Source organism: Labrus mixtus, chromosome 2, assembly GCF_963584025.1.
Source record: "Labrus mixtus chromosome 2, fLabMix1.1, whole genome shotgun sequence".
In the NCBI taxonomy this organism is placed as follows: Eukaryota; Metazoa; Chordata; class Actinopteri; order Labriformes; family Labridae; genus Labrus; species Labrus mixtus.
Genome location: NC_083613.1, coordinates 3,955,702 through 3,975,461, shown reverse-complemented (window position 1 = coordinate 3,975,461; position 19,760 = coordinate 3,955,702). Strand labels below are relative to the sequence as shown.

Sequence of the window (19,760 nt, the reverse complement as noted above, 5' to 3'; positions counted from 1 at the left end):
TTTTGTTTTATTGTTTTATGTTTTTGTCAAAGCGTCTTTGAGTTTTCAGAAAAGCGCTATATAAAACTAATGTATTATTATTATTCTTATTATCATGATTAAGTGGGATGTGTAAAGTATGACGTGAACGAGCATCACAGGACAGATGAAGGGAATAAGACAGAACAGGCACACTGCTGGCTGTTTAGCGCAACACCTTTGTTTTCTGGGAATGAGGAAGATGAGAATTGAAACACTCACCTCCTTGCTTACTCCTGTCAAGATAGATGGAGACCCTTCTGGCAAGACCTGCGAGCAAGAGGGGGGGAGGGGGCAGTGGAAGAGGGGAGGGAGGGAGAAGAGCAGGAATGCAACAAAGCAAGCAACAAATTAAGAAGGACCTCCTCTTGCATGCAAACAGACACACGCTGAAAAATACGACGTCATGAATACACTCTATATGCATTCAAACAGGAGAGAGATGAACAAGGTGGCTTTTTCCCAGTGTGCAGGGATCAAAGAGTGAAGGGAGAGGGACTGAGAGGGAAGCAGAAGCTGCACCTGCATTACAAACAGGGGCTGTGAAGCTGCACACGGTCCCCAGCCTATCAGCCTGAATCCCAAAAACTCGACATGGAGCCAAAGAGCTGACAAGAGAGTAGAGCTACACCAGTGTAAGACTATTGATAAATACTGATATGATGGCCAATAGAGCTCATTGTGAGCTCAAATAAAGAACTTCTTTTTGAGAACTCTGCTCAGATTTTGCTCTAATATGACTAAGCTTGGACAAAAGAGGACTCTGGGTGTGTAATTGTCTGTATGGCTTACTTTCACTTTGTCAGATGAATAGATCCATTAGTTCAGACTCAATGACATGTGACAGGAAGATTTATTGTTGTGTAAGTGAGCTCTCTCAGGAAAAAAAAAGTGCTTGCCGCCTTGTTCAGCCTCTCACGAGATGAGGTAAAACCGCAAAACAATATCCACGAACCAGCAAAGTAACAAAGAGCCAGACAGACAGAGTCTGCAGAGATGGTTCACTGATGAAAAATAGCACAAAAACATGTTATTGGATGACTGGGAGGAGTGGAGTGAGGACAGGATGCGCAAGGTCTGGTGTGTGTGAGTGTGTGTGTGAAAAAGAGAGTTTTTGTCTGCAAGAATCTCCTAGAGAAATGTCCACAGTCTTGTAGAACTACCTACAGAGCTACAACAAAAAGACAGACTTGTGAAATATTTCATCCAGTTGTTCATTTATTAATGCGACAGAGGCAATGTTCTATAAACACGAGCATATCATGATTCTAACTGAGAAGTGCTCCACACACTAGAACTTTAACTATAAACCTTTAACTTTAAACTGATGTTTGGGCCAGGAGGGGAGGTAGTGTGTGTCTGAAAGCGATGGAGAAACTTTTAAAGATTATGTTTTGAAGTTTAAAAAATTATCTCAGCACAACAAACTGAAGCTGGACACTTTAGTCAAACTTTCTTTCCCAGAAAAGTCGAGTGGCTGTTCATTTCAAAATTGATGCTTTCAGTCACTAGTCACTAACAACACATCCAGGATAACAAGCACACCATTAAATGTTCAGTCAAAGTCTCAGTCAAAACAATGCTCTGGCTCCCTGCAGGAGAATCCTCCACAGGAGGAGAGACTCTCAGGGCCATTCTGTGTCATGAGAGGCAGACAGGCAGTGATGCTAGTTAAGTGTGTCGCCTCTCTGCAGGTCCCCACAGAGCTCTGGTGACTCTATGGTTTTGTAATGATGGAGACACATATGTGTACGCAGCGTGCGGTCAACACCTCTGCACAGATTTCCAGTCTGCAAGTGAGTCAGCCAGACGCTCATCATGCCAGCCCTGCTCTCATTGTTACCAATTAGCAATAAATGTATCTTATTCTATGTTAAGATGTGCTTAAATAATGATATCAGAAAGCTATCCACCCACAGAAGACTGTCATCACAGGGGCTAATGGTGGTACAACGGGTCACAGATCATTGAAAAACTTTTCTAAATAAGTCAAAAACTGTGAAAGCTAATTATCAGACTTATGCAACAGGTTGTCAGGTATTCAGAGAAGCATTAAAATCACTCCTACAGTTTTCATTAAAAACATCCATGACCCAGAATCGATGGCCTCCAAATGCTCGGGGCAAGAAGAGAGAGAGAGAGAGAGAGAGAGAAGAGAGAGAGAGCGAGAGAGAGAGAGAGAGCGAGAGAGAGAGAGAGAGAGAGAGAGAGACAGAGAGAGAGAGAGAGAGAGACAGAGAGAGAGACAGAGAGAGAGAGAGAGAGACAGAGAGAGAGAGAGAGACAGAGAGAGAGAGCGAGAGAGAGAGACAGAGAGAGAGAGAGCGAGAGAGAGAGACAGAGAGAGAGACAGAGAGAGAGAGAGACAGAGAGAGAGAGAGAGAGACAGAGAGAGAGAGAGAGCGAGAGAGAGAGACAGAGAGAGACAGAGAGAGAGACAGAGAGAGAGAGAGAGAGAGAGAGAGAGAGACAGAGAGAGAGAGAGACAGAGAGAGAGACAGAGAGAGAGAGAGAGAGAGAGAGAGAGAGAGAGAGAGGGTAACCTGATAAACAACAGAAGTGGGTGCATGTCTCTGACAAGTGTGTACCGTTGGTGTCATTGCCAACTGTTCCTTCCAACCATTTTTAAAGTTGTGAATCATCAACTATCTTCAGATAATAATAATCTTGCAGAAGACCGAATGACTTATTTTAACTTGTTGCATTTGAAGATTCATTTTGTGTTTTTGGATTAATAAAACTAACTTCTGGTGGAATAAAACCCCTCTGCCTGTCGGGGTACAGTTCAACCTGCTCACTTTACTAACGTGTGACATATTCTCCTTAATTTGGTTTAGCAGTTCGGTCTGTATGTCCTCTCATAGTCACATCACCAGATTTGTTTCTATGGCAACCCTCTGTTCATACGTCACTTGAAATTGTCAAAGCACATATGCACCGTATGTGATTTATGAGCCTGTTGCTTCATTGATATGTTGTGTATGTTGTAATCTGGTCTTACAAGCATATCGATGTTTGTAAAGTCAGATATGAAATAATTCAAACACAACCCTAAGTACCTAATTTCTTTCTTTCTTTCTTTTTTTAAAACAAAAAAGCCATTGATTAAATAATTCACTGTCACTTTCCTACCTGGTGACTCAGTAGGTGTGAGAGGAATGGAGTAAACTGTGGGGCTGTGGTCATGTTACTAAAGGAGGTACAGTTAGAGTATGGGTGGGTAGGTGGGTAGGTGGGTGGGGGGATGGGGGGAGGATAGTAAAATAGAGTGTTGATCTTTACTGTGAGCGCTGGCTGACGGCTGACCTCTGGTGGTTGGCAGCATGTCGGAGAGGCCCTGCCATGCTGTCACCATCTCGGGGTTCTTCTGGTCGGCAAAATTCTTCCAGATACGTAATGCTCCATCGTCTGGAGAGGGAGAAGTAAGGTGTGAGGAAAACAGGAATACAGTTAGAACGAGACAAAAAGCAGAAGAAGGTTAAAGGTGAATTCTGGTATTCCTAAACCTGGGTCCTATTTTTAAACAATTTGGGTTCTAAACGACTGAACAGGTACAAATACTCTTAGAATTTCCTTCAGAGGATCACTTCAGATGGCAGCTGTGAGAAGGGCTGTAGTTGCTGCACGATAGTATTTCTAGAAAAAAGCAACTGGTCAATAAAGGTCCACTAGAAATGATTGTTTTGTGATCTGACTCAGATTGTCATTTAAAAAGCCTGATTACATTATCCAAAGGATCGCTACATCGAGAGGCCAAAAATACCAGAGCTCCTCAGTTGGACTTGACACTCTTTGAATTCCTGCATGCAAAGATCTGCTGAAAACATTTATAGTCAGTCTCTTTCAAAACATGCAACACACGGTGTGACGTGACCATTAACACACACAGACACACACACACACACACACCCCCCAACACTTCTCAAAAGAATCAATAGAGAGTGTTAAGCAACATTTTAAAAGGCTCTTTGCACTGAAAGCGTTCTGTGAGAAACAGAGTGCTGCACGAGTCACTTTAAAAAAAGCTCCATCTGAACACAGCTAAGACACCGAGCTCGACATAAAACATGTCCGAGCACTCTTATGAGAGAGCTATTACAGGCCGTAAAAAGCCTCCTCTTGATTTACATCCTGCATTTCACTTTTTTAATGCTGTATATTTTTTATAAGTAATGTCCTCCCTGATATCCCTCACAGCATGACTGATGGAGAAAAGCTGAATAAGTGCACATTACATTTTGATGAGATGGAACTTAAATTTATCAGTCCCTGCGCTCTTAACAAGGTCTCAGGAGGGATGCTCTGAAATTCAGCTTTCACACACTAAGTTTAATACTACACTGCTAAGACAAAACAAAACAAAACAAATGTGTGTCTCTGTATACACTTTTCTTTTTGCTACGGTTTCTTTGGGTTATGAAGATAAAGCCGTGGAGGGTAATTGCTTTGCGCTGATGATGAATGATGATGAATACACATGGGTGCGGTATGTGCGTGTGTGTGTGTGTGTGTGTGTGTGTGTGTGTGTGTGTGTGTGTGTGTGGGGGGGGGCTTAGAGTCAAGTGTTTAAGGCTCGTTGCTGCTACAAATGAGTCTCGTTGCGATTTCCACTCTGCTGGTGGGCGTGCACATCTGAACGGCTCACTCCAGAATAATCTTACAAATGTTTAACTGGAGTCTTTACTCTGTGAAGTACTGTGTGTACTTCCTGTGTAGTTGTATCTGTGTACATGTGCAGGTGTGACGTACCTGTTGCAGTGAGTAGTAATGAACAGTCATGTCCGTTCAGGTACTCCATGGCTGTGATGCGAGTGTAACGAGGGTTCCCGTTGTAGAAGTAGTCCAGCCTCTCACCTTTCTCCCAGTCCCAGAAGCTGCAGCAGATATACACACACATACACACTCCTTAATTAACTATTTGACGTGTTTACATTTGAAGCCATCGAGTATCAAAGTGAATGATTTGCATAATGGTCTTAAAGCTGGGAGCGTGTTCTCTGTCTCTGACCAGATGCTGTCCTTGTCGGCCACGGCGATGCAGGTGTTGAAGGGGTGGAACTTCACAACAGACGGGACTCCAGGGTTGCGGTTTATGAATATTTGATCATCCAGACGGGAAACACCTGCAAGAGGGGGGGACAAGCCAAGATGGGAACAAATGTGAAAGGCAGATAAATTTGTCAAAATTGGAAAATCACAGGTTTTGCATCTTGCTTTGTGCCCTCATCCTGTCATCATAAACCTGTAAATGTTCAACCCTGAAGCAAGATGCAAAAGCTGAACAAATTAACTCAGCTCTCAGGAAGGAGCACTAGAACTCAGACTTCAACAAACATACAGCCTCTTGTTATCATCTGCTTCCTCTGCCCATTGAAAACAAACCTGTGTTTAAAATGTGTGACTGTTTTAGTTTCACTTTAGAAACCTGACACATGGGAGTTGTGATTGGGAAATAATGTTCATGGTGATGAAGGACCGTGTCAGGTTGTTTAATGTTCAGGCTCTGATCCCTGCTCATGGACAACAATGCACTTTAAATAAAGAAGACATGTACAACACTTTCTACACAATCCAAACATGCAATGTGAACCATTTTATAGTTTTAAGAAATTGCCATTGAGAAACATTATACCTCCCAGTGATGATACAAATGCAGATGATTATTAAAGGAGGATGCTGGTATTTGTTAAACCTCGACCTATTGAAACTCACTTTAGGTCAGTGGAGTTTGGTGCCTTTAAAGATCAATGTAGCTACATGTTGGGTCAAAATCTGTAGCTATTCTTTTTGCCATTTTTTCAGACCCTACAATAAAGACTTGAACCTATCATCTGCAGTAATATAATAATAATAATAATAATAATAATTTTTTATAGTGGACATACTTTCATCTTGGACATTTTCCTTGAAAGATTAAACACAACCGTTACATCCATTTGGCAGAGAACAGCTGAAGCAAACTTTGTTACCCATTAACATTTTTACCACAAGTTATGTAAAGAAAGGGCCCGGGTTTCACAACACTGAAATCACTTTAAAGGTGTACTAAATATCAATAACCTGCTAACCTTTAGAGTATATCCTATGTATGGAATAAGTGATCAAAAGTGAGGTTTTAGACACAGTCACAGTCTGCACATGTATCCTACAGACTAGATAAAGAGAAACATTCTTAATAACACCGGCTACAATCAAGCTATCTAATAGTTCTTTGAATGCACACTGCTAAATTAAGTTGGCAAAATGTAAAAAAAAAAAAACGAGTTATCTAAATTAGGATGAAATAATAACGCCTGAGGGACATTGTTAATTTGTAGCAGCAAATTTGGCTGAACAGAAAGAAATCAGTAGGAACTGTTATTTTTTTTAAACAGAATTTCTTAGCGCACTGAATGTCTGAGTATAAGAACAGAAAGAAGATAGGAGTGCACAAACCCAGTGGTAGAAACCAAAAGAAAAAAAAGAGTATGCTTAGAGATTTGGTAGAGAGAAATAGTCTTGTTGTGTACCCCTTTGGCAGATTTCATGGAGAATAAGACAGGACGAGCACGCAGGAAAAAAAAACTGCTAAGTTCACTGCCTGAGCATATGTTGTCATGGAAACAACACATATCCGTTCGCCAGCCTGTCCTTGGCTACCTGAATGCACTCTCGAGACCGCCATAATGAAATGAAGAGTAATGAGGAAAAATCTATCATGAATTCAACACAGAAGCATCTTTGTCGGAAAACAATGCAATTAGAGAAAATATTATTTTTAAAAACGGAAGCCTGTGGTTAAAAGCTGGGCACACCATGAGCATCGATTTGCTTCTCTTTAAGCTGCTGACGTAAAAATTCAATATGGAATATACTGTAAAAGCTGAAAGTACCCTGAGGACCTTAGAACTGCACATGCTGGGTGTACATTTTGCATCACCAAAAAAGGCAAAAAGTCAATTCTGAGTTTACAGGCATAAATATTCGTCTTGTACATTTTTTCTTCTTCTTACTTTTAAGTATTTTTTTTGCCTTCTTCACTCACACCTCCTCCATCCTTCCTCTCCCTCCTCCTCTCCTCTCCTCTCGTCTTGTTCCTCTCGGGAGGGAACAGACTGAATGAGGGCAGCCCTACTACTTCTCTCTTTCAAAAAAAGTGTGAGTTTTGAGGGGAATTCAATGATTTAGTACAGAGTCAGAGAGAGAGGATGAGACATGTGCATGAACTAAGGCTCTGACGTCAATCGCCTCGTGATAGCATGTGTGTGTGTGGAGGGGGCTACCAATGACGTGGGAGGGGGTGTTAGGTATTCTGTTTGAGAGAGCTCTGACATTACTGTGTGTATGCTTGCACCATGGGCTCTTTAATGTGTGGGTTTATGTGTCTCGGTGTGGGAGAGGGGAGTCCTGTGACTCACAAACGGGGTTGTTTCTGACCAATCAATGCTCTTCCATCACTGCAAATCACCTGCTCCCTCGCTCTAATGTCTGTAACCAAGCCTCACTTTTAACACCTGGTGTAGTCTGGATCAGTTCAGCCAGATTCGGCACCCAACCAAGGCTCCAGAACATTGAATGAAACATGATTCTGGCACACAAAAAAAACTCAGTGCTTACTTATGCTCCGTGATTCTACAGGGACTCAAACAGTGCATCGTCCATCACAGGGCTTTTTCTGTTCATTACAGTGTGTGTACATTCACTGACTGAACAGAAACTGTATGTTAAAAGTGTAAGGGTGTAAAAAGAGAAGTGAAAGAAGCTTCTGCATTCCTCCGTATGACCTGCAGAGGGTGTCTATACTGGTTGAAAAAAAAAGTCTGTCTAGTGCACAAAGAAATGACACCACTTCTCACTAGGTTTATTCCCTCAATAAACACATTCCTAATGAGTCTATAATCTCAAAACAATCTCAGCTCTGAAGCCGAGACCTTGTGATTGACAAGCTGCTGTACTACAGAGATCTTGTTCAAAAGTCTTGTTCAGCTTTAAAATGACATTCTGACCTGCTGGCTGTTTATTTATTTTGCAAGGAGATTCTGTTTAATCTGCACCTTACAAACAAACAAACAGCTGATAGCTTGGTTCTTGACCTACAGTCCATCCTGTCATCCAAAAAGTGTCACAATGAATCCTGGGTCAATGTTTTCCCTTGAGTAGCCTTTGCTTTAATTCAGCTTGGCATGTAAAGTCTGTCGGATTCAGTTAAAGAGACATATTAACATTACCAACATAAATGTGTCTTTTTTCACCCTTTATAGCCATTTTGAGTTTCTGTATCTTTTAGAACTTTTAATACAAAAGTAAAAAGATTCCTTTATTCCGAAGAGACAGTTGCCCCTCTCAAAGCTTCAACTTCCTGTTCTTAGAGCTGCACTGCGACGTTTTCTAGGCCATGCTGGGGTGGAAGAACTCATCAACAAACATTAAACATCTATGTTGAGCTGTCATGAAAAATATAACCAATCACAGCGCAGAGTGTCCATCACAGCAGCGTCCGAGTTCAGTTTGACTTTAAAGAGAACGCACACATTGTAAATGTTAAATCGGCATGTTTTCTGAAGTTTCATAGTCAAAGACAAATCAGTATTTTGCACATTTTTTACTTTTTCATCTATATTAATTCAATTACCAGTAAACTTTTTCTTGAGTGATGTTTTGAAAGATCTTGTGTTTGAAAGTGAAATCATGAAGAAATTGCCTATTTACTAAACCATGAGAGCGACATTCATTTGAGTTTTCCACTTAGACCAGTGCACGTTCAGTAACTTGACTTTAAGCCTTTATGTATGTCAGAAGCTTGTGGTTTGTGTTTATAGTCTGAGTTTAATTATCAAACAGCATAGCATAGCTTACTGTGTGCAGGAAAAAAGTTGTGTTGTCAGTAAAAGGAGTAACACATTATCTGTAATGCACTACAGGAAAACATCGGCTTTCATCTGACAACAATTTCATCCTTTTATGAAGGTGAGATCTCCAATCTATTGTCTAAAACGGCCGTGTGGGGGTCGCCTTAAAACCGCCTACCTTCTCTGGTCAGAACAAATACAGACCATTCAGGACCGGACTCAAAACTTAGACGTAGGACATACTGGCTGCTGCGCTGCTGTATGAGCAGCCTGCACTTCAGCATAGCATGTTTCCTTAATGTCTGAGGATATAGGAAGGTCTTTATAATGTACCTAAGTAGTCATCTTACACATTAATCCTTTAAATATAAATGGCTTTGAGATCAGGATTAAATCCTATTTTTAGTGCGAGAGTGCCTTTTTGTTAAGATAAACAATAAACAGCTCTATGGATTTCCAAAAATAAAATCACTTAGGCTGTTATGTGCATTTGAGAATACACTGTGTGTGTGTGTGTGTGTGTGTGTGTGTGTGTGTGTGTGTGTGCTTGTGTCTAACCTCTTTGCGTGATGCATCGGCTCTGCCTTCTCACTCGAGTGTTTCTCAGAAACCTCCACTGTCGCTCCATCCTCACTTGACTCTCCAGGTCATGCTCCTCTGGGATCTGAAAGAGTGGATCAAAAAAAAAAAAAAAAAAAAAAAAAAAAAAGAGTATAAAATATAGCATGTATCTAAATAAATAATGCACTAAGTTGAAAAGAATGAGTAAAGAGAGAGAGAGTTTAAGATTCAGATATTTCTACTGGTGCAGCATGTCAGCTTCAAAACTTTCTTAAAACCAAATTAAAATCTGAAATTAAATGTTTTTAGTTGTGGAAAAGAAGACTTTGTTATAATAAAGAACACTGAAAGGGATAACGTTTAATTCCTGCACAATCTGGGAAAAAACTGATAGAAGAAATCAAGAGCAGATCCTGGAGCTTTGATATTAAACTTCTTCTCACTGTTTCTCTATGGAAGGTGGCCTCTTGATGATGTTCAGTAAATCGACTGTTTTTGTCCCTGACACCGATGACATGAGTAGAATGTACAAATCTAAACTCATAAAACTTCTGTAATGTTGATTTAGAAAACACTTTTAAGGGGCGCTGGTGGCGTCCCATGTATGGGGGCTGTAGTCCTCCAAGCGGACGGCCCAGTTTCGAATCCAACCTGTGGCTCCTTTCACGCATGTCAATCCCCACTATCTCTCTCCCTGATTTCCATCTCTATCCACTGTCCTATCTCTCCAAAAAAGTCTAAAAGAAAAAGAAAAGAAAACTAAAACGCTTTTAAATCCCACCTTGTATTCCTTAAATACAATGACTTTGTGGTGCTTGTATTGCAAAGAGTACAATAAGCAGCTTGTCTCAAAAGGACTTAGACCCTGGTTGTGAGGTTACAGTATGATGTCAGACTGCACCGTTGTCCTCATTGAGTATATAAAGTTTTCCAATTTTCTCATCACATTAGAGGCCTGAAATTACTTTGCCGTTCACAATGTTAAGTGAGACTCATGCGGTTACTCAGCTAATGAGTCAAGGTGTCAAGTTCGCTTTATACAATCACATCTGTTCAGCAGAGGGACAATATGAAAAGGATTACCTTTATTAAATCTTATGTAACATAATCAGCCCCAACAGATTTTGTGTTGGCTTTATTTTAAGAGAACAGAATGACTCCCTTTTTAAACACAACATTAAGGTATGCACAATGCAATATGAGGCTGATTAATGTCGATTTTCATTTGAAAGTATTACATTTTGCAATTATTATGCATTTTAATGCACAAATAAATAAACAAAGGACCGTAAACAACTGTAATTGTGTGAGCCTTTCAGAGCTGGTTGCCACCACGTGCTTATTAAGCACATTTCTACAGCAAAGCCCCCATGCCCACTGAATGCTAAACAGCCTGACACACACACACACACACACACACACACACACACACACACACACACACACACACACACACACACACACACACACACACACACACACACACACACACACACACACACACACACACACACACACACACACACACACACACACACACACACACACACACACACACACACACACACACACACACACACACACACACACACACACACACACACACACACAGCGTGGAGCTTGTGAATACATTTATATGTGTAAGAGATATTTTATGTACAATGTGTGTTTCTGGGAGTGTGTGGTCAACTCAGACTTAGCTGTAAATCTCATACAGTGTCTCTTGGGTTTAAGGATCCTGACTGAGCCTGAGAGGAGGCACATTTAGTAGTCAGACTGAGGCTGACATATCCCCACAGCTGAGGGAGAGATATACTGTGCACTGTCTGTGTGTGTGTGTGTGTGTGTGTGTGTGTGTGTGTGTGTGTGCGTGTGTGTGTGTGTGTGTGTGTGTGCGCTAAGCCAGCTGATACTGCGCTTCCCTGACTTGTGGTCCTGCACAGTGTCAGCTGCTAATGTGCTGTATAATGAGGCCCTGAGGTAAAAAAAAAAATGTGTGCGAGACCCTTGCATATATTCTCCAAAGACGTCTACATGCTGTGGATTTACAGTTAAATCCCGAGTAAAACATATAACATACAAATGTGCACAAGTATTACACCCATGTCAATATATATATATGTAATATGCTAACTAGAGGAATAGATTTGCAGCTTTACTGCCTCTGAATAGTTCAGCCTTCAGCCTGCGTACATAAACGTGAGGCTATCCGGCACCCGGAAGTATTAAAAGTTTCAGAATTACGTTACTTTGTGAGCAAAGCCTTTTTAAAGTTCCTAGTGTCTGCTGTTAGTTTCACATGAGGGGTTAACCACATCAAGTTGCAGCATCAAAGATTGAATCAGTACAAACATAACTATTGTGTGCTAAAGTATCAGTATTTTTAAAACTGGGCCCTATTCCTTCTAATATTTTTGTAACTTGAATGACTAACAGGGACAAACAGTGAAGGACCTGCTCCACTAGATTGCTTGATGAGAACATGAAACTAAACCTGTACCAACTACAGCATTACGGAGTGTGTGCCCTGGTTCTCATTGGCCCGTTGCGATCAAATAGCCTTATTGGCCACATAAAATGCAGATGAAAGGTTTGAAATCAAAGGAAAACGTGGTGAGCAGAGAGTGAGGGTCAGGACAGGAGTCCAACATGAGGCCCATGACTTGAGGACTGTAACCTCTGTATAGGGGGGGCACCTGCTCTACTAACCAAACTAAAACCAGCATGGACTGTGTTTTTGTCTTAAAGGGCTTGTGTTAATAAATAATAATATTAATAAAAAAACCACTGAAGCAGCAGTTAACCAGAAACTATTTTGTACTGCATGGTTAGCTTTTTATCAAAGGAGCCTGGAAGACATCGATGTAACAGGCAGATATTACTTAACAAAGAGAGTCTCACTATAACTGAAAGAGGAAGAGCAGCAGCAGTCCTTTGAGAAGCAGTAACTATGGTGCAACCCATTTTACACTGTGTAAATAATCACTGTATGTTGTGACATTTAGATTTCCCTTCATTGGAACCCGAGAGTCAAACCCATTGTATGATAAACAGTAAACAGTGTGAGCTCTGCTTTAGCTCTTTCTCTCACTACTATTAACTTGTAACACATTTTTGGACAAGTCTTTTTTATATAACATTCTCTCTCATGTGAAGAAAGTCTTCAATGTCCTTGCCAAAACTGTTGGTATGGATACACTCTTTTTGTTCTCATGCTGCTGACACAGTGATATGATAACCTATGTGCAGACTTCGAAGCACACTCTCAAACACACACACAGCTTTGTAACGAAGTGGAGTTTTATGACAGCACTCAAAATTTTGCTCACACAGCATTCTGATTTGCGATACGGCAAAAATCCCTCTCCCCCTCCTCCCCTTTCACTGACTCTTCATCCAATCATCTCTCTATCTTTCATGGCCTTTTGTTGCTGCTTCTGGCTCCATCTTCCTTTAGTCCCGATCGCTCTGTATATCATGCCCTTTGTAAAGAGTGAATCTCCTTCCACCTCTAGCTGCATGCTGTCTGTTCTCCTTTTTTAAATATTTTATGTTCCTCATCTCTTAATTTGACTGTGTGTATGTGTGCTCTCTCTCTCTCCAGCTCTCTCTCCTCTCTTTGGTCTCAAATGTATTTGTGTTGATATTTTCTGATTATTTTCTCATTTTAATCTTCTCTCCACTGCTTAAACTTTTTATCTTCTCCTCTATTTGACCCTCAAGTTTTACTCTTTTTTTCAAAAAAGAACCCTCCTCCTTTGTTTCACCTCAACAAAACACACTGAAACCATTTGCTTCAGCTTAATTTAATCTAAGAATGGATGACATGTTCAGCATGCACAAAGAGGGGGTAGTGTGATTTAATATTTAAGGAATTGACACCAACTCCTTTGCATAGTAAGAATCACTTCTTTTAATCTTTTCCCCACTGGAGTCAGTCAGAGAGCTGGATTATTCAGTGAAACCATCTTGGTTTTAGCAGCAGGTAGTTGCTAACCCTGGGATTGGTCCCGGCCCTGCTGTTCTCTGTTCAATGTATTATTATTTTCTAAAATGAATTCTGTAACACAGAGGCCATGTCCTCAGATGACTAAGCCACTCCTGGGGCCATTAAATAAAACGGATGACAAACGAGCACCTGTGGCACCACTTCACATAAATATTTATATAAAAAGTGAGAATTACCTCACATATCAGTACTACATTGTTGCTATGCAACCACTCTAAGCCACTGTTCAAGAACTAGATTGCTTGGCATAGGAATAGTAAAAAAAAGATGTTTAAATTATTGATTGAAAAAGGATGGATTTGCTCTTTTCCTGTTAAATTCAGTAATGTTGAACCTGCCTTTTATTGAAACAATTACTCAGCTGACATGTTGCTTTAAGCCGTCTCTATTATCACTGGGAAGCAAAAGCTTCTGGTTTATTACAGAACTATATTATATTATCACACATAAAAAGGTTGTCATGTAACTCTCACAGGCTGGGCTGAGTGAGAGGTGAGGACTTTGACGGGTTGATAAAGAGAAGCAGGCAGTGACACTACCTTCATGACAGGCTGAGCAAAGTATTTGGCGCTCCAATCACAAAGGCCCGTCTGCAGCACGGCACTGATGTAGTTCCTGTGACCACAGGGCTCGTCTCCGTCTTCACCCGCCTGAAGCAACACAAACCGTGATTCGACAAAGAACTTACTGTTAATTTGACCTACAAACTGTGTCATATAAAGAGGAGGATTTCTACCTGCTCAGGTCCCTTGTCAAACATCTTGCGAGTGCGAGGGAACTGGTGCGAGTGAGGCGCCTGTCCTCCGAGCGTGGGGGTGTAGGGAGGCCGTGTGGCCGGCTGATCCCGGGCAGGGGGTTTGGGCACCTCGTTGGTCAGACTGGAGCTGCTGGTGCTGGGCATGGGAGGAGAGCCACTGGAGGAACAGAGAAGTGATTGTAATGATGAGAAAGAAAGTGGCAGAAAAACTGTAAAAAATCCATAACGTCTTTTTAAAGTTATCATGCTCTTATCATTTAAACCTTCATATGAAAAAGACCATTGTAAACAACAAAAATAAAGGTATTTTAACATAACATAGTCTTCCTCAACTGTGGCTCTTCAAGTGAAATTAAATGTAATAAACCATTTATCTTAATTAACACATACAGTCACGGTCATGTGTAGCTTTATCTGAAGGTTATGAGTGGTATAAAAGGTATATTGTATTTATTTACTTTCAAATGCTTAAAAGCATCCAACAGAAGACGAGGATCCATTGTGCAGTTGTTGAAGGAGTGTTTCTGCTACACCTCCAGAAGTACAGTAGCTATCACTAATATGATTGTGAACATATTTGCATGTTTTTGAAACTGTAATGTTATATTGTACACAGTTTGTAGTACAGGGCTCAATCTTGTTTTCCATGGGGGGGGGGGGGGGGGGGGGGGGACTCTTGTACATCTTTGCCCCCACTAGCTATCTGTCCATGGTTCATATCAAACCCTGCATTTGCTTTTCTAGCCTATCGTATGATATCTATGTGGCACAATCTACATTGTGGAGATTTTTTTAAAATGACTCCTTTTGAAGAAAGAGATGAGGCATTAAAGGGTTCTTTCTGCTGCAGAGTTCATCAAATGATATTCTATCTTCTTGCTAGTATGAACCCTGTTTGCACGATCCACATGTTTTGGGTTTTGGTATATCTTGGTGTTGATGTGTGTGAGAGATCTTCCCTCACCCAGCCTGGTGGATGTGCGTTCCCTTGCTGGTGGGGCTGGCTGGGGCTGACTGGGTGAGAGATCCAGAGTCCAGGATCCTCTGTGGTCGGGCGTTCATCGTTGCCTGTCAGAAAACAAAATTGTTTTTGAACTTTTATGACTTAAGTCATCCCACCTGTCATATAGAGTGAGAGGTTCAATTGGAGAAGAGGACTTCCTCAAAGACACACCTGAGGATAGATCAAAATTAAATGGTAAATAGACTTGATCTTGTGCAGCACTTTTCTAGTCTTCCGACTACACATGGAGCACATTTTAAACCGCAGGTCACACCTACCCATTCACACACTGATGACAGAGACTGCTATGTAATGTGTCCATAAGTATGCACTAATCCATTCATACACATTCACACACTGCTGATGAAGCAGTGGAAGCAACTTGGGGTAAAGTGTCTTGCCCAAGGACATAGCCACATGAATGTGTATGTGGGTATGGGTGAGGTATGCTTGACTTGTGTTTGTGTGTGTGTGCTGGTGTATGTGTACATTTGATGTATTTTTTACATTTATATGCTGCAGCTGTATTGCTCCAACAGAGTTTCGTTGTATAACATGCAATGACAATAAGGATCTATCTATCTACATGTTTCTGCAGGAGTTGGGGGATCGAACCCCTCCCTGCATAAAATCTAAATACTCCACCTGCTTTAACAGAGCTGGAAAAGTGCAGCACTTTACAAAGTTTGCCTACATTTGCAGAACTTTATCTCATTAAGTGGAGAAGGTAATATAACCTCTTCATTGTGAGCTGTCTAATGGCTGTTCACGAGGGAGGGGTAAACTTAATAAAGACAATAGAGGCAAAGGATCACTGATGAATAGCAGAGTTGTTGTTTACACAAGGCGGGTGCAGAGCAAACCCTGCACAGTGTAAATCGAGTTAACACAGGCAAACACATTTTACTACCTAGGATTGCCTCAGATTTGATTTCTATGCTAATTACAGAATTGTGGCAAGTATATTTTGTTTGTGCAAATGTATGTATCTGTGTGTGTGTGTGTGTGTGTGTGTGTGTGTGTGTGTGTGTGTGTGTATGTGTGTGTGTGTGTGTGTGTGTGTGCATGTGTGTCTTAAAAACAGAGATGGAGGAAAAAGTTTTGAATGCTAAGTTTACACACAAAGAAATACAATCCACTTTGTTCCTGCTGAGGAAAAGACATCAGTTAGCAGGCTAAGCTGTTAGCGCTTCATTAAGAGGCAATTGGAAATGAAAGAAGACAGCAGTAAAGCCAGCTGAAAGGGTTATTATGGAAATGGTTTGGTCACTAATATATAAGCACCTTTTCTACTCCAGCACAACAAGATCAATATGATGAGAAGCTCATCTGAGAGTTACAAACAGGCTGCAGCAAAGAGCGGCTCCACACTAGTGAATGCTCCACACAAAAACAACAATGCAGCAGGGTGGATGAGTGGTTATCAGGCCTGTCCTGCACTCAGAAGTTACTACCTTGACATTCAATGGGTATCCACTGCTTTACTGTGTGTCAAACAAGAGTTCCAGTAAAAGTTTGGATAATGCACATAGACTGTAAATACTAATGGATGAAGCCTGAGTGACATCACCCACCTGTTACAGCAGGGGGTTCTGGAGGCTCATCGGCAGCAGCCGCCATGTTGGAAATCCCGTCTCAGCCGAACTTTCAGTCAACCTAACGACAGGCTGAGAGCTGGAGCTGAGGCGGGTTTTAAGCCTTATGACAAACCGTTCCCACAGGCCCACCTGTCAATCATGTCAGCTACTCGCCTAACTATGGATAACACGTATCTTTCATCAAATCTAAATGGAGCCATTTAAAAAAAAATTCACCCCCCGTACAGTGTGTGCCCATGATGACAAAACTAATCGGGCCTATTTTGTTTTTTTACCAGGCTGTAAACATGTTTATTTATGCCTCAAGAGAACACCCGACAAACTGCAGGATTTTGCACTTCCGCATTGGCTTCATTTTTTAAGACCGGAGGTTGCCGCTAGTTATTGAGCTAACAGAGCCCACACTGCTCAGGCAGAAAAACCAAACAAACTTCCCTTTAAGGCAAGAGCACATGCATTTTACCAGTTGCTGGCATGTACTGTATGTAAAGATGCAAGCTCATCAGTTAAAATGACAATTATGCAACTTGTTCATGGATTATTCATGACAAATGTGCATGTCATCAACATGTGGTAAATAAACATCACATGAACACAGGAGGCCACACGACTAATTTGCTGACTAGCGCTCCGGAATATAAGATATGGAAAACTGGAGCATTAGCGGGAAAGAGGGTAATCGTCTCTACCAGCTGCTACACTCCATGCTGGGAAACAGCTTGTCTTCCTTTTTCAACCCGCTCCCCGTCACTTCCTCAGTCAATAATTGGCTGTAAAGCGAGTCAACAAGGCAAACAAGTTAGTGTGTGTACAAAGACTAAGCTATTAATGTGGGCTGGGCTAGGATAGAGGTGTGGAAGGTGATGACAGCTCAGAAAAAAACCTCTTAATGTTCCTGTTTAATTATTAAAGGTACTACTGAAAGGTTCAGCTGGTGGAGGAGATGAAAAACACTTCAATTATGTTTCAACATCTAAATCTGTAATTTGTGCTTCAGACGTTGTCCCTTGTGATTCTTTGGGTGACGGATTCAGTAAACAAGATCTCTTCTCCAGGGCTTTCTTCCATCTGTACCCTGCTAGTGTTTTCTCATTTGAATCAAGGCTCTAAGGGTAGACAGGTCTTAAATTATTTTTGGCAATAGTAATAAAGAAACCACTTGGCTTGAACCCCACCATGATGCATGGTGGAAGGACTGATGGAGGGAAGATAAAGATGCTGCAGATAAGAGTCATAGGCTAAGGAACAGTTCAGACTACAGGCATCTTATAACCGATTCAAACCTCCTACTCATCTGAGGAGACATCTGGTCTGTATCTGGACTATCTGGTAATGTGAGAGCTTACCAGTTAAGAACGTTTTGAACTGCCCAATCGCCACATAGACAAACCTCGGCCAACTCAATTCAGGCTTGTTTGAAGTTTGGATTTAAAATCTAAGATCAGGTTATTTACATCAGCTCGTTCTGAAACTCCCAAATGGTGTTGTACAGAAAATGTCAGAGGCTAAGTTAGCTGTAGCATACTATTGTGTCTGGATATTATAACTGGCACTCAAATTATAGCCCCCAGTCATGGCTGTAGAACGGGCAACAGTTGTTGACCCAATCTCTCCAAAATGTATCTGCTTATGTATCTGTATTTTATGAATTTTAGTAATCTTAAACTGTTTTTTAAATGTGTAAATAATCATGTGTCACCACTGTTATATGAATTAGCCATTAGGCGTCAGAGCTCTCGTAGGGCAGTCACACGAGCCTCCATCAGCGGTGATTGTCTTGTCCCAATGTGAAAGACATCTTTTGGCCAGTCTACTTTCTCTGCAAAGGGGGCAAAACTTTGGAGCTCTCTGCCCAGTGGCATAAAACTAGAGAGCAACAGTAACGCTTTTAACAGAGGACTCAAACAATGGCTAAAATCAAAACAACAGTGCTCACATGAATAGCTTCTGACTGGTTAATTGTTTGATCATGCTGCCTTTGCTCTACGGTTTATGTCTATTTATGAATTCTCTCCTTATTGTTTTCTCTGTTTTATCACTTTTCTCCCTATCTTAATTGTTTTATTTTCAAAAGCCTCCTGTGGACCGGTGTTGAGAACTAGCATGCTTGCTAAAACACTTAAACAATGCATCTGGTTCGTCCAATGTGTCTGTGATGTCCATGCCAAATAAAGTCTATTATTATTTCCCCGTGACATAAACTAAGAGAGCTCTTTCTGGCACACACTTCTCTCTGTATTATCATCATTACTCCCAAGTCTTAAAAAGTACATTAGTCTGCTAGTCTCCTGTAACTTTACTGCTCAAACTCGATCACTCAGTCAAAGAAACACGTTTAAAAAAAAAAGGGAAAGACCCCCATGACAATGAGCCCAGCAAGAGGGAGCTATTATAAGCATTTAATGATCTCCTCATCTGAGAGCAAATATATTTTAATTAGCTGCTGACCTTGATTTCAAATCAATAACATTTGACATTTAAAATCCTAATTAAAAGTACTGGATTCCCAGTTAGGCTGATGTTAGCACTTGTGAACTTGGAATGGATGTTGTCTGATTAAGTTATTGATGAGCTTTCTGCAAGAAAAGAAAAAAGAGAGGGCTTCATCTTTAACAGCTCATTAACTTTCAATAAGAAGATATTGAAGGGTGTAGAAGACAGGCATTCCTTCTTAAATGTCAAACAGTTCCCTTTCAGACATTCAGGACTGCGTTTCCATCCTCATCTTTGTTTTGAATTTAGGATGATATATATGACAAATTAAACTTTCTTGGACTCTTCACGCGCTGAAATGTGATACATCTCATTCCAGTCACCTTATTGTAAGCTCCTGTCAGGTGTTTTCAGCTGTTAATGAGACAGAATTGATGCCTCTCTGACCTAAACAAGATTTATTCTTTATTATGGTGATTTTAAAGGTTTGTAAACTCGGCCTACGGGTAGGTGTAAGACAAAGGAATTTACAGCATGCTACTAAAACAGCCTC

At 41.0% G+C, this 19,760-nt stretch overlaps 1 protein-coding gene across 4 annotated transcripts in view; it reads right to left on the bottom strand.

Moving 5' to 3' along the window:
* Window positions 1–19,760, bottom strand: part of rptor (regulatory associated protein of MTOR, complex 1) — a 176,147-nt gene that overhangs the window by 14,238 nt on the left and 142,149 nt on the right. The window contains exons 23-30 of one of the 4 annotated variants that reach the window (XM_061047764.1): window positions 15,138–15,241; window positions 14,153–14,330; window positions 13,956–14,066; window positions 9,405–9,510; window positions 5,027–5,141; window positions 4,768–4,892; window positions 3,301–3,426; window positions 241–288 (exon numbers count right to left, since the gene is read on the bottom strand). In XM_061047764.1, coding sequence (XP_060903747.1) covers window positions 241–288; window positions 3,301–3,426; window positions 4,768–4,892; window positions 5,027–5,141; window positions 9,405–9,510; window positions 13,956–14,066; window positions 14,153–14,330; window positions 15,138–15,241 — 913 coding nt within the window. The remainder of the gene's footprint in view (window positions 1–240; window positions 289–3,300; window positions 3,427–4,767; window positions 4,893–5,026; window positions 5,142–9,404; window positions 9,511–13,955; window positions 14,067–14,152; window positions 14,331–15,137; window positions 15,242–19,760) is intronic. The other 3 variants (XM_061047773.1, XM_061047782.1, XM_061047790.1) reach the window with 3 other exon arrangements.